Source organism: Muntiacus reevesi, chromosome 20 (genome assembly GCF_963930625.1).
Source record: "Muntiacus reevesi chromosome 20, mMunRee1.1, whole genome shotgun sequence".
Taxonomy (NCBI): Eukaryota; Metazoa; Chordata; class Mammalia; order Artiodactyla; family Cervidae; genus Muntiacus; species Muntiacus reevesi.
In genome coordinates, this window is record NC_089268.1 from 25,418,525 (window position 1) to 25,433,530 (window position 15,006).

Here is a 15,006-nt window from a genome sequence, read left to right on the forward strand (position 1 = left end):
AAAGGCCCTGGGAACTGTTACTAGTGCTGCCCCCATTTTATAGATGAGGACACTTGAGGCAGGTGGAGGTTCAGTAAATTTTCCCACATCATGAAGTAGGAGAGTGCTGATCTGGGACGGAAACCCAGGTGTCCACCTCCAGAGTCACCATTCTAAGGCCTTCACCTCTCCAGAATGTTCTCATGGGAACCTCAAGGGAAGTGGAGAGAGGTGTGCACCCTTCCTGAGAACCCTGGTGAAGCTATCATAAAGATTCTACTTTGAAATATTGAGGGCAGGAGGAGGAGGGGGCAACAGAGGATGAGATCGTTGGATGGCATCATTGACTCATGGACATGAGTTTGAGCAAACTCCGGGAGATACTGAAGGACAGGGAAGCCTGGTGGGCTGCATTCCAAGGGGTCACAAAGAGCTGGACTTGAATGAGCAACTGAAAGCAACAAATGGCACACCTGCCTCCAGCTCCCAAAGAACTATTCTCATGACCGTTAGGGAGAATGTGTGTGTGATGAGACTGAAGGAAAGAAATGTGCTTGAAAGGAAGAAAAGGAGTTTGAGAGAACCCAATGGACTACTTCAGAAAATGCACCCATTTTCCACATGGTTATTCCTACCATCCCTCCCCTAACCATCTGACTCCTTCAACCTAACAATGGAAAGGACAGACCTTCATGTGCAAGTTACTCTTTGACCACAAGGTGGCAGTGTGCAATGTAAAAATGCCTTGGGAAGATACTTTCTTTTGGCTATGAAACACTTCCCTGGGGTAGGTTGGTTCTTAACCAGTAACATAAGACTAAATCTATACGATGCTTAGAAGCTGTTTGTCAGTGTATTAATAAAGCTAAATTTTCAGGCAGAATCATGCTGTGTTCAAAATGAGGTTTAAACAGATTCTACAAGTTTCAAATTTAAAAAAGCAATCATATCTCAAATTCAGGTTACACTCATCTGGCAAAAATTCTGCTGCAGTTTGCTTGATCAAGCACCAGAAGATGCTAATAGCTGCAGACTATCATGTCGCAGAAGGAAAGCTGGGAACCCCCGGGGAGAGGAATCTACCAGTGAGCGGATGTCAGGGTTACCTGCAGAGCACTGCTAGTCCAAGCACTCTCAAATCGCAGGGAGTAGGTCTCTTGATCCAAGAGCAGGGCCATCCAGCCATAAGGGTTAGACAGTGTATCGTGCACATAACTGACAGTGGTTGTCTTGTTTCTGCTGTCCGTTATGGTTAAATCAGGAGAAACTTTCAGGGCATTGGCTCTAGGGAGATTAAAAAGAAAAAAGTGGGTGGTAAGTTTTTGTCCATCCTGGATCTAAGGCACTCCTCTCCCATCAGCTGTAAGCCATCCCCCATTTTCTCCATTATGTGTCCCCAGTGTCTGTGGAGGTTCTAGAAGTCACACCGTGAGTCAAAATGCCCAGTGGGAGAGTGCTGTTGGCCCATGTGTGCACCGCTCAGATCTGCAGTGGCCTGTAACACTCAGATCTTAGGCCACTAATCAATGCCACTCTAATGAGTTCATACAGGCCAGGACTGGATACAATTACTTTAACAGAGAAATGTCCATGGTCAGAATATTGCCATGGCCCAGGTTTATCAGCAGCAGAACACACACTATACAGTTATTAGTTATCTCTCTAGGGAGTAGTGGCTGACGCCCAGAGCCTGAAGTGCCTGGATTCCCTCCCCAGCAGGAATGGCCTCAGCAGCTTCCCCAGAACAAAGAGGACCCTGAGTCCTCTCTTGTGGCCTTACATGATCCCTGGGCTCACTCAGTGCCAGGGGGATTTGCAGTTTTGCTTGTTAACAAGGACCGTGACATCCTGAAGTTAGAGACATTTCCTCTTTTCTGTATCCTGCCCGCTGGCATCAGACTCTGCACAAGATGGGTACTCAAACCATATTTGTTATACGAACAAAAGCTTCCTTGGTGGTTCAGTGGTAAAGAATCTGCCTGCAATGTAGAAGATGCAGGTTCGAACCCTGGGTTGGGAAGATCCCCTAGAGGAGGAAATGGTAACCCACTCCCATATTCTTGCTTGGTAAATCTCACAGACTGAGGAGTCTGGCGGGCTACAGTCCATGGGGTTGCAGAGTCAGACACAACCTAGCGACTAAACAATAAACAACAACAATACAAACAAAAACTGCATGGAGGAGCTCTCCCCAAAGCAGTTGGTGCCAACTTCCCAATTTACAGAGAAGTTTTCTAGAAGAATAGCATTTTACCATGAGGAAAGTGGAGACAGAGCATGGTGAATGTACCATGTGAGCGTCACAGGCAGAAACAAAGGTTCGGGTTTCTACAACGTATTCCCCATAGTTCATCCTAGAAAGTGACTTTTTAAGTCTTTACCTGATCATAAATACATTTTCCCACCTGCTTAGACCCTTAAAGAAAGTCAAAGTGACAGAAAAATTAAAGTAAAAGTTAAAAAACCCCCCACATAATATGACTGTCCTTCCCCTTTGGTTTAGTTTTCATGAGAATCTTCAACTGTGGCATGTTGCTGCCGGCAGATAATTAAATTCTCAAAGTAGAAGGAAATGAAATGAAGGAGGATGTTGGGTTTTCAAAGTGAGGGGTGGCGTGAGCAAATCAAAAGGCAATTTACAATTGAGTAGCATAGTATAAAGAGGAGACTGGTTTTAGTGTTAAATATTTGGGGACCATTGTTAACTGTGTGTAAATTGGAAGTCTATATCTGCATGAACTAAGTGTACGAATTTTGGGGAATCACTTACCCTCTGTAAGCTTTAATTTCTCTTTTTTCAAATGGAGACAACAGTATGTATCTCCTGTAGCAGCTGTGAAACAACGTGATAATCGATATATTCAATAACCATCTCAAGCCCAGTAAGTCTACCTATAACTCATTGAAGAAAGAACTTCAGATGTACCTGGCTTGCCACTCCGTCTAGTTATTTTACTGTCTCGAGGTTTATCCAGGATATTTGGTCATTTAAAAACAAGCTCACAACCCAACATGAGCTTTAGCCCTGGTGATAAAGTATTTGATACATATTTCTTGTAAGACTTCACTGGTGGTTCAGACGGTAAAGCATCTGCCTACAATGCGGGAGACCTGGGTTTGATCCCTGAGTTGGGAAGAAACCCTGGAGAAGGAAATGGCAACCCACTCCAGTACTCTTTTTGTTTGTTTTTTTTTTAGTTGGAGGCTAATTACTTTACAATATTGTAGTGGTTTTTGCCATACATTGACATGAATCAGCCATGGATTTACATGTGTTCCCCATCCTGAACCCCCCTCCCACCTCCCTCCCCATTCCATCCCTCTGGGTCATCCCAGTGCACCAGCCCCTAGCGCTTGTCTCATGCATCCAACCTGGGCTGGTGGTCTGTTTCACACTTGACAATATACATGTTTCGATGCTATTCTCTCAGATCATCCCACCCTCGCCTTCTCCCAAAGAGTCCAAAAGTCTGTTCTATACATCTGTGTCTCTTTTTCTGTCTTGCAGATAGGGCTATCGTTACCACCTTTCTAAATTCCATATGTATGCATTACTATACTGTATTGATGTTTACCTTTCTGGCTTACTTCACTCTGTATAATGGGCCCCAGTTTCATCCATCTCATTAGAACTGATTCAAATGTATTCTTTTTAATGGCTGAGTAATATTCCATTGTGTATATGTACCATAGTTTTCTAATCCATTCATCTGCTGATGGGCATCTAGGTTGCTTCCATGTCCTGGCAATTATAAACAGAGCTGCGATGAACATTGGGATACACGTGCCTCTTTCAGTTCTGGTTTCCTCATTGTGTATGCCCAGGAGTGGGATTGTACTCTTGCCTAGAAAATCCCATGGACGGAGGAGCCTGTTAAACTATAGTCCATGGGGTCGCAGCGTCGGACACAACTGAGAGACTTAACTTTCTTTTCTTTCTTTCTTTCTTGTAAAGCAATGTGTTTGTTTCATCTGTTAATAGATAAAAAGGGATAAAGAATACTCAGGGCATTTGGAATAAAAGAACTACTCTTTCCCAGATGTCCCTACACAGCATTCACTGAACCTTTAGAAATCTTGGTGTGGGGACTTCCCTGGTGGTCCAGTGGTTAAGACTGTGCTTCCACTGCAGAGTGTGCAAGCTTGATCTCTGATGGGGGAACTAAGATCTTGTATACAGTGTAGCCAAAAGAAAGAAAAAAACAAATCTTGAGATGGAGGGGCTTCTTCCTCTCTTTGGGTTTGGGGTATGAAGGACCTTTTCTCCCCCCATATATATCAAGATTTAAATGAGAACTAATGGAAATCTGGGCTCATATTCTTAGACTCAAAGTGGATATGGAAATCATTTGTTCTAATATCCAATCCATTATGGAATTTCCTCCAGATTTTATCTTGTTATTTTTTCCAGTTATGGGGAGTTCACATCCTCAAATTCTGTCTCCATTTATGAAATTTATTCCTAAATTTTCATTTCAGATAAGTTCGAGAAGGCTTAATTTTCTTCCTTGTATTGTCTAGCCATCCCCCCTAAATCATTACAAAGACATGAGTTCCAGCATCCCAGGATATCATCCAGCACAATTTGGCCCAACTAATATATTTAATAAATGAAGACAGGCTTCTGGGAAATAAATGTAAAACAAATGTGATAAGAAGAGACAAGTTGAAATCCCAAAGAGGCAAATGAGCTGGCCACCATGGGTTCCAAGGTCAATATATCAGGTGGAAAATAATTCCAAGCATTTCAGGTTCTGAAAGTGCAGCCTTCAGCTTTCACAGAGACACTGACTCTTGAAAATGAATCACAAGACCAAATTCCAAGAAATACTCACTGATAAATCAGAATTTCCATTAAAAAATTTGCAATGAGAAATAAAACTGTCTTTCACATGGTGGTGCTCAACAGATGTTTGTTGAATGAATAAATGAGTGTTAAGTAGATTAAAACATTTTGGCTGTTGGCTGTTTAGTGATGTTTTGTCCCAAGGAAGTCTACCCAGAAAACAACAGTAGTGTCAGAATACTTCTTGTAAAGGTGTTAATCAAAAGAGATAAGCATTTGATGATAAGTTATCAGATCTTGATACAGTCACCTCATTATCAATAAGATATTTGCCAAGAAGACTTGAACATTTATCTTTAATGGTCAGAAAGAAAGCTCTTTCTGACTCTTTGATTCTTCTTCACTTTCTATCATACGGGTGGTGTCATCTGCGAATCTGAGGTTACTGATATTTCTCCTGACAATCTTGATTCCAGCCTTTGCTTCATCCACCCTGGCATTTCACATGATGTACTCTGCTTATAAGTTAAATAAGCAGGGTGACAATACACAACTTTGACGTACTCCTTCCCCAATTTGGAACCAGTCTGTTTTTCCATGTCCAGTTCTAACTGTTGCTTCTTGACCTGCATACAGATTTCTCAGGAGGCAGGTAAGGTGGTCTGGTAGTTCCATCTCCTTAAGAAGTTTCCACAGTTTGTCATGATCCACACAGTCAAAGGTTTGGGCATAGTCAACAAAGCAGAAGTAGATGTTTTTCTTAAATTCTCTTGCTTTCTTGATGATCCAACGGGTATTGGCAATTTGATCTCTGGTTCCCCTGCATTTTCTCAATCCAGCTTGAACACCTGGAATTTCACAGTTCATGTACTGTTGAAGCCTGGCTTAGAGAATTCTGAGCATTACTTTGCTAGCCTGTGAGATGAGTGCGATTGTGCAGTAGTTTGAACATTCTTTGGCATTGCCTTTCTTTGGGAGAGTTGGACTATATAGAAAGCTGAACACCAAAGAATTGATGTTTTTGAACTGTGGTGTTGGAGAAGACTCTTGAGAGTCCCTTGGACTACCAGGAGATCCAACCAGTCAATCCTTAAGGAAATCAGTCCTGAATAGTCATTGGAAGGACTGATGCTGAAGCTGAAACTCCAATACTTTGGCCACCTGATGCAAGAAACTGACTCATTGGAAAAGACCCTGATGCTGGGAAAGATTGAAGGCAGGAGAAGGGGAAGACAGAGGATGAGAGGATTGGATGGCATCACTGCCTTGATGGACATGAGTTTGAGCAAGCTGCAGGAGTTACGATGGACAGGGAAGCCCAGCATGCTGCAGTCCACGGGGTAGCAAAGAGTCGGACACGACTGAGTGACTGAACTGAGCTGAGTGGTCAGAAAACCTCCTCTGCACACATGTAAGCAACTGCATTAATAGTGGGCCTGGCTTAGGAAAATGAGAAGATTTCCTTATGAACTTAGATTTCTTCTATCCAAGTGGGGTGTTCTCAGTTAAACTATTTTTAGATTAGAATTCTGGTTTTATTTTTAACTATAGACCAAAAGAATTCTATTTGTTCAAACGCATCCATCTGTTCACATTTAATTCCTCTGATCTATATGTTATCACTCTCTTTGCCTTACCAACCCATATTTTGCCACTCTTCTCTTAAGATATCATGTTTATGTCCAGAAATACTTCATTCCAGCACTGTGGCCTCAAGAATTTCCCTGGTCACTTTGATGAGACTTAATTATTTCTTAATTTTCTATCAGTATCACATTTACAAATCAGTTTTAGGATCTAATTTGTCCAGATTCCATTACTATAGATCATAATAGCAATTACTGAAGGAGTCCTTTTCAGGCCATACTCCCTAGAATCTAAAGATCCCTATACACATTACCCTGTTTTCAAATGCTAACATCAACTCAGTTCTATTTGTCTTTGGGACTTCTGTAGCTTCTTTTTGATCCCCTTCTTCCAACCCATATCCAACCTGATGCTAACTCCTTGACCAACTGGAGAACCAACTATAGCACATTGAGATCCTAAACCATTCTTTCCTCCTCCTTCTTCATGCACTGCTTGGATTCTATCAAGTTGCACCATCTATCTCAACAGAGGTTCAGATGGGACACAATTCCACAGGCATTTGTGGACAGCATGAGCTTTCTTTAGGGCAATACAAGTAGAGAAGAAGGTTATCAAATATTCCTTTATCACAGTTGGTAGTGGAAAGGGCCTCATGGTGCATTCTGAGAACCAGACCTGAATGGGAAAGACCAGTCTTCCAGGAGGCAAGATGCCTTGTGTTGACCACCACCCCGAGGGCCAAAAATTTGCAGTTAAATCAGCTCCCATCCTTCTAGGCTAAATGCCAGCAGTGACAGTGGTGGGCTCTTCTGAAAAGCACCCAAAGAACATTCAGAATAGAATACCATGAAGAGAATTTACCAACCATAATTACGACAATTTTCTCTTGCCCTAAATAGCCACTAATTTCCCTGTGCCCTAAATAGCCACCAATCTCCCTCTCTTTACTGTTAATGAAGCAAAGGAGCACACTGAAGTATTTCTAATTTGGAGGATCCAAGGGAGTCTGCATGGGCCATTAGCAGCAGAGAGCTTCATTACTAGGGGAAGAAGTCTCTCCCTGAACTTCGCGTGGCTTTATGTGCAAGAAATCAGGAGGCAACCAATCCATTTGAAATGTTAACCCTTACCTTGGTGTCAACAACAGGTCCTGGATACAATCAAAAAGACAACTACAAGCTTTTCCTTTTCTATGAAGGAGAATAATTTCTTTTTTTAATCACCAAGCCTGTTTTTAATTCAGGATCATTTTCCTTTAGAAACATAACAGTATCACTTGATAAAACTCCCCAACCAAAGTCCCGAGTTATAATACTAGTTGCATCAACAGCTCTGTAATTTAGTGCCCAGATACTATGTGGAACTGCTGAGTGTATACTGCCCACAGAGGATTTGTTAGGCAATCAACAATACCAATGAGAACAAATATTAACTCCCCGGTTTGTGTTTACCATTAGCTTACTTTTCCTGAGGGTCCATATCTCTGTGTATTAAGACAAACACTTCACTGAGCTCTAAATGCCCTATATTTGGAACAATTGTGAAGTAAATTCCCTATAATTATGCATCTTCTAAGCCAACACATCATAATAACTAGCCCCAAATGGTGCTGTCGGCATCGCCTGGATATTCATGCTTGCTCATGTTCCTCTCATCTTTTACTGCACAAAGAAGACAAAATCAAAATGTGGAGCAGAGCCAACAGATTTCTGTGGCATTATTTTTCTCGAGCATCTTTAAAATACACTGGACTCCTAAGAAGTCCTTGTCGGAAGCTCTCCATGTCCTTTGTTTTGAAGTCTTATTTTTGCATAAGTAGCCCATCCTACACAGATTGCTAACTAATTGTGCTATCCCCTTGCTTCTGTGGCTTGTAAATAAACTGCCTCTCTCCATTGGTAAATAACAATAACAAATACATTTTTAACAACAACAAAAAAAAAAGACTTTGTCAGAGGATGACTATTCTATCTACTGATCTGCCATCACCCAGTAATATCTGATGTGTATCAGTAAGAAGTCGTCCATATAGACTCTTATTGATTGAGAAACAAATATTTCTCCTTCTGAGTAAGAAACCTAAAAAGAGAAAAGAAATTATAACCCTCCGTCTTTGCCCCAAACTTGTAACAATCCTTAAATTCACATAAAAAATAGAACAAGTACAGAGATGCAAGATATGCGATTTAATAATCTTGCATTTCTTGGGATCCCTCGTACACTGTTAGGGCTTCCCTGGTGGCTCAGATGGTAAAGAATTTGCCTGCAATGCAGGAGACCTGGGTTTGATCCCTGGGTTGGGAAGATCCCCTGGAGAAGAGAACACCAACACACTCCAGTATTCTTGCCTGAAGAATTCCACGGACAGAGGAGCTTAGAGAGCTACATTCCATAGGGTCACAAAGAGTCAAACATGACTGAACGACTAACACTTTCACTTTCACTGTACCCACACACTGCTAGTGGGAATGTAAGCTCGTGCAGCCACTGTGTAAAACAACACAGAGGTTCCTTAGAAAACTAGAAATAGAATTATCATATGATCCAGCAATCCCACTGCTGGGCATATATCTGGAGAAAACTTTAATTCAAAAAGATACACGCACCCCTATATTCATAGCAGCACTGTTCACAATAGCCAAGACATGGAAACAACCTAAATGCCCACTGACAGATGACTGGATGAAAATTCTTTTTATGGCCAATGGAATACTACTTGGCCATAAAAAGGAATGAAATAATACCATTTGCAGCAACATGGATACAGCTAGAGGTGATCATACTAAGTAAACTAAGTCAGAAAGAGAAAAACAAATACCGTATGATATCACTTAAATGTGGAATCTAAAATATGGCTCGAATGAACTCATCTATAAAACAGAAACAGATTCATAGACATAGAGATCAGACATGTGGTTGCCAAGGGAGTAGAAGGAAAAAGGATGGACTAAAAGTTCGAAGTTGGTAGATGCAAGCTATTACATTAAGAATGGATAAACAACAAGGTCCTAATGTACAGCACAGGGAAGTATATTCACTATCCTGTGGTAAACCATAATGGAAAAGAATATTTACAAAAAACATATGTATGTATATAACTGAGTCATATATATGTATATAAATACATACATATATATGTATATAACTGCTATACAGCAGAGCTTGGCCCAATATTGTAAATCAACTATATTTCAATAAAAAAATAATAATCCTTGCATTTCTGGCAGGTATACCCTGACATCATGGGTCCTCAATGATGGAGGATCCGAAGTCATCCTCCATGACTTTGCTGATGTATATTTCTGTTTATCTTTCAGCGTCAGCTAAAGCAATAATAATTGATTGTCAAGTCCCAAAATCAACCTAACATCTCCTCAAACATAGTATTTATAGTTTTTGCTACATACTTGGCAAAAATTCTTGCCTGTTACACCTTGATCCTTGAAGAGAAGCAGTAGCTATCTATATTCTGTCTGCCCATACTTTAGATACTATTGCATCTCTAGCTTAATCTGTGGGATGAAGTTGGTATGGCTATCTCAGAACATGAGAATACTATCCTTAGAGCTACGCAACCACAAGGTAGACAACTACCTGTCAGGAATATTGAAAAACAATTCCATGCAGGAAGGTAGTTACAAAGCCCACCCTCCCTTTTGTATCTATGCACATCTGATACTGGTAGGACTGACAGACATCCACCCATGAGTTTATCACCAACCCTTCTTCCCAACTCCATGTTCAGTGACATCATAATGTGAGCCTTATCCCAGTCATGTGAGAGTATTTGCACCAAGGAATTAGGCAAATGCTACAAATCAGGCTTTTTATTCTAGTCGCAAAACAGGCACCAGCACACCCCTGGACACCTTTATTATTCATGAAATTTAATAACCGTGGAGTATTGTTGATACTATTCCTTGGTTTGGGCTCCATTTTTATGTTTAGTTCTTTCTCTATTTTACTTCTGTAACCTCTGCTGCCTAGAGAGGATAAAACTTCTTGGAATTTCCCTGTCTCACATGGGTTTTTTTGGGTTTTTTGGGTTTTTTTTTTTTTTTTGAGAACTGAAAAGACACCATTAGTGATGCTATGCCTCTTTATCCCTAGGAAGAGAGTTAGGCGATTGTTAGAGGAAAAGCTAGGCCACAATTTCCATTTGAACTCTTCTTTACTTTTACATTCACAGAGGCAGGGGGTGCCTCATACTCTGAATACCGACACATTAAGAGCAGTTCCATAGGTAAACACTGAACGTAAGCTCTACAGGAGAGGATATTAAGCAAGATCTAAGAATCAAGGTGATCAACAACAACATTAACCTTTTCTTTTCTAGGAGAAACAGGAAGGAAGAAACAGAAACTACTGGGGGCATGAGTGAATCAAAAACTGTTCGGAAAGACTCCAGATTCCACGACTTTCTGGGAGGTTTCTGGATCAGTGTGATGTCTCGTGACTATTGGAAAGTGTTCCGTATCTTTCAAGAATTGGATTAAGTTTCATTTGAACAAACTTAATTCCTTTGCCAGACATTTGTTTCTCAGAAACATAATCATCTATATTTTATTCTATTAGTAGTAAGTTTATATGTTTTTTTAATCAATCATAAATGTAGAGCCTTTCGAAAGACATTTACTGAGCACTTACTGCATTCCTGACAATGACCCCATGAGTGAAGCAACGTTTTGCTCTTTTTACTGTCTTGAGAACTGAAGCATAAAGAAGTGAAGTAACTTGTCCAGGAACAAACCTAGGAAGTGGCAGAGGGAGGGTGGTTTATGATTTATACCCACAAATGATTCTTAATTACTTCTTTATTCTTCAGCCTTTGAAAAATAATTTCAAACATATGCATATAGCCAGACTTTCTTTTATGTACTTCCTATTAAAACTCAGAAGGACTGGTTGACCAACCTACAACATCTTGTAAACTCTTTTAATTTCCCCCACATTCGGTTCAGTACATAATTGGAAGATAGATCAAGGCTTGATTTACTGATATTTGAATAAATCTGTGTCAACTGAAGGAGCTGTAGAGTGCTCTAAACTAAAAAAACAAATAATTCCCAGATGGTAATTGTGAAAGTTGGTTCTCATTCTCCCCATCACAATTCGGTGCATCTATACCACCAGGAAAAGAAAATGTTTGCAAATGTATGCAAACTGCTATTTCAGTAGGGGTGGGGTAGGGGCAGGGTAGAGAAGAAATCAGCTGTTAAAATAAATTATCTGATCAACTGACAGCCCCAGGCAAGCAAAAGCCCAGAAGACATTATGAAAGGATATTCTTCAGTATTTGATGTTTCTAGGAATTTTAGAAATAAAGACTTAGGATAGTATTTTAATCCTGGATCTTCTAAAGAAAAGTTAAGTGCTGTAGACTCCTCATAAATAGGTCCTAAGAGAGAAATGGACAATAAGAACATGAGAGGAAGATCTGGGGGAGCCCACAATTTCTTAAATGATATTTATTTATTCAATACTAATTTTATTGAGTCACTTCATGTTCAACATGGTATTGGGTACCATAATAGAAACAAACAAACAAAAAATCCCACTATCCTTGTCCTACTTACCATGAATGAAAAGGGAGGGCTGATTTATAAGCTATGTAGGAGCTGTGAGTATTGATTAGAGAAAGTATAGAGAGCCGGCACACAGCAGGGATACAAAGCTGTGCAGAAAGCTCGGGGAAGCTCACCAGAGTTAACTACCTTCATGCTGAGTTCATGGAAGCTGAACCTTATAGGTTGAAAAACACAAAGAAGTTGAGTGCAGCTGAGGCTTAAAATTTAGGGGAAGGAGGGCAGAGCATTGAGAAACGATCCTAGAAGTAGAACACAAACAGGAGTAGGTCATGAAGTGCCCTTGAGACATTAAAAATGGTAGGCTTTCACTGGGAGGCACTGGGAAGGCCCTGATGAAGTCTCAAGCAAGGGAAAGCATGGATGGCAGGACCAGATCTGATCTACAAAGACTCACAAGTTTAAGCATAGGACCCCAGCAAGGTGGCAAGCTAAGTGGCTGCTGCAGTTAAACAGGTGGTATCTGAGTGTCAACTTGGACTAGAGAAGTTGAGAAGGAGAGAAGTAATAAAACTCAACAGGGATTTTTTTTTTTAAGGACATGAAATGGACTGGACATGGTAGGTGATTTCTGTGAGCAGATGAGTCAAGGATAACTCCCATTTCTGGCTTAGGCAATTGAATCATTTGTCTGAACACCCAGAGATTCCTAACGCCCAACAGGTCCATGGAATAAAGAACTTAGGTTTGGTTTGGTTTAGACAGGTTGTGTTTGAGATGGCTGCCGAATACTCTAACAGAAATATTGAAGGCACTACTACTGCTCAACAGAAATACAATGCAAGCCATAAATGCAAGCCACAGACAGAACCTTAAATTTTGTCATAGCCATATTGAAAAATCTAGAAGAAACAAGTAAAATTAATTTAATAATATATTTAACCCAATATATTCAAAATCTTATCATTTCAAGATGATCGATATAAACAAATCATTGAGCTATTTTACATTCCTTTTTTCATACCAAGTCTTAGAAACAAGATGCATAATTTACAGTTACGGCACAATTCCCTTTGGACGAGCCACATGTCACATGTTCAGTGGACACCTGTGGTGAGTGACTACAACATTGGACTGGGCAGATCCTAAGGGCAGTTGGATAAATGGGTCCGGACTTCCAAAAAGCAGCATCAGTGAATGTCAACTGAGGCTATGAAACAGTCCAGATCATTCGGGAAGAGCATAACTTGAAAGCTTCTTGAAGAATCTTAAGGAACACTAGCATTGAAAGGTCAGGAAGAAAAGCTTACAAAGGAGGTCTAGAAGGAGCACACAATAACCTGCTGGTGACATGATCCTTGTCCCAGGTAAGCGTCTCTGTACAGAAGAAATTTAGGATCAATAAATCCAGGGACTACGTGAGTCATTTTGCCATGACGAGGCCTCTGGAGCAAACGATGCTGACATTTTTCTGAAATGAGGTCCTGACTTATATTGGTAGAGCTACCATTTCTTGGTCTTATCAGGAAGGATGCGGTTGAGAGAGCTTGGCAGAAATAGAAGTCAGGAAAAAAGTGCTATCCTGAACACCAGTAGCCCCTTAAGAAAGCACGTTTTAGAACTTGTGAGTGAGAGAGAACTCACCCAGACTAAACATGTCATTATTTTTAACAAAACAGAACATAGACTCTGCCTTGTAGAGGGTAGGAAATTTCTCTTCACCAAAATATTAATTATTATTGCCAACTTTAAACATTTTTATGCCTCGGTCAACACAACTATGAGGATGAAGTCAGAGAAAGCTACGAAACCAGAAGAGCCACAAATGTGGGCACCCATCACTCTTGGAAAAAGTAGTGAGGGAAGGTTGTCAATGTCAAACACAGAACCTATAGTGAACATGGACCAGGAGGACCCTCCGAGGAAGAGATCACACCCCAAGTACTCAATCGTTAGTTGGGGGGCAGGGGTGCCCCGTTTAGGCAGCTGTGTAGGCCTCACGCTACCTTCTAGGCACCTGGGCTGCGGAGGCAGGAGGGGGCTAAATGTTAAAAGGAAAGAGGGCAGGGTCCATGTGCCACATCAGATCCCCATCAGCAAGCAACCCCAAAGATGGGAACTGTGAGAGCTTTGCAAATCAACTCTTAGGGTACACACTCCAGGGGAAATAGCACAGCAAATTAATCCTTTCTCCATGAAATGCCACAAAGGTTGTATCTACATGGAACTCAAATTGCTCATTAGCTCTGACATGTTCCTAATGAGGTTATAATGCTCTGGGACAGAGATCAAGTCACTGAACACAAATAACTAGGGATAGAATCTGGAAAGATCAAGTTAGAAAGACCTGAGGGCAGTGCTTCTAAAACTTGAGTATAAATTCCCCAGGGGTCCTAACTTAGGATGTCTAGGGTGAGTTTGAGATTCCCTGCATCTAGTCCCAGGTCACACCAATGCACTCTGACTAGCAAGACCTTAGAGATCATCTAACCTAACCATTTTGCCCCAGAGATGAGGACACAGGGCTAAGAGACTCATAAATGGGAGTGTGCTGAGCCTCCCTTGGGCTTGGAGTCATTGAGCATTTGTCCACAGATCTGTGAATCAACCTGAAAATGTTTAAACAGAAGCCTAGGGAGTAGGGTGACCAACTATCTTGGTTTTCTCAAGACTGAAGGGGTTTCTGGGACATGAGATTTTTTAATTTTAAAACCAAGAAAATTCCAAACAAACCAAGGCAAGTGTTTCACCTTAGTAGGGGTCTTCTGAATATACTCTGAATATAGTATCAGGATTATTCTCTTTTAGACCTTGTCAGTCCTTGAGTGCTGGGAGCATGGCTTGCTGCCAAAGCAAGCACCTAGGTGTCCTGCCCTGAAGACTTCCAAGAACAGATGCTCAGAAGGATTACAACTGCAGAGGCTTCTAATGCCACACCGCTAAATGCCACCTTCAGAGACACTCCCCCAGTAGGTTTTCAAGTAAGACACAGAAAAGGAATATCAAGAACCCAGAGAACTCAGTGTTATACAAGCACATAATGTTCTTTTTAACTACACAAATCTATTTTTCATTAAAAAAATCATGCATATAAGAAATAAATGGCTCACTTTTGTAAAGCTCAAA

At 40.9% G+C, this 15,006-nt stretch overlaps 1 protein-coding gene across 11 annotated transcripts in view; it reads right to left on the reverse strand.

The window, feature by feature from the left end:
- Positions 1 to 15,006, reverse strand: part of PKHD1 (PKHD1 ciliary IPT domain containing fibrocystin/polyductin) — a 432,300-nt gene that overhangs the window by 207,795 nt on the left and 209,499 nt on the right. For 10 of the 11 annotated variants that reach the window (XR_010660007.1, XM_065912087.1, XM_065912089.1 and 7 more), the window contains 2 exons: positions 2,750 to 2,812; positions 1,086 to 1,263 (listed from right to left, as the gene is read on the reverse strand). Coding sequence is in view for 10 of the 11 variants with exons in the window: in XM_065912087.1 (XP_065768159.1) it covers positions 1,086 to 1,263; positions 2,750 to 2,812 (241 nt within the window). In the remaining variant the exon portion in view is untranslated. The remainder of the gene's footprint in view (positions 1 to 1,085; positions 1,264 to 2,749; positions 2,813 to 15,006) is intronic. The other variant, XM_065912090.1, reaches the window with a different exon arrangement.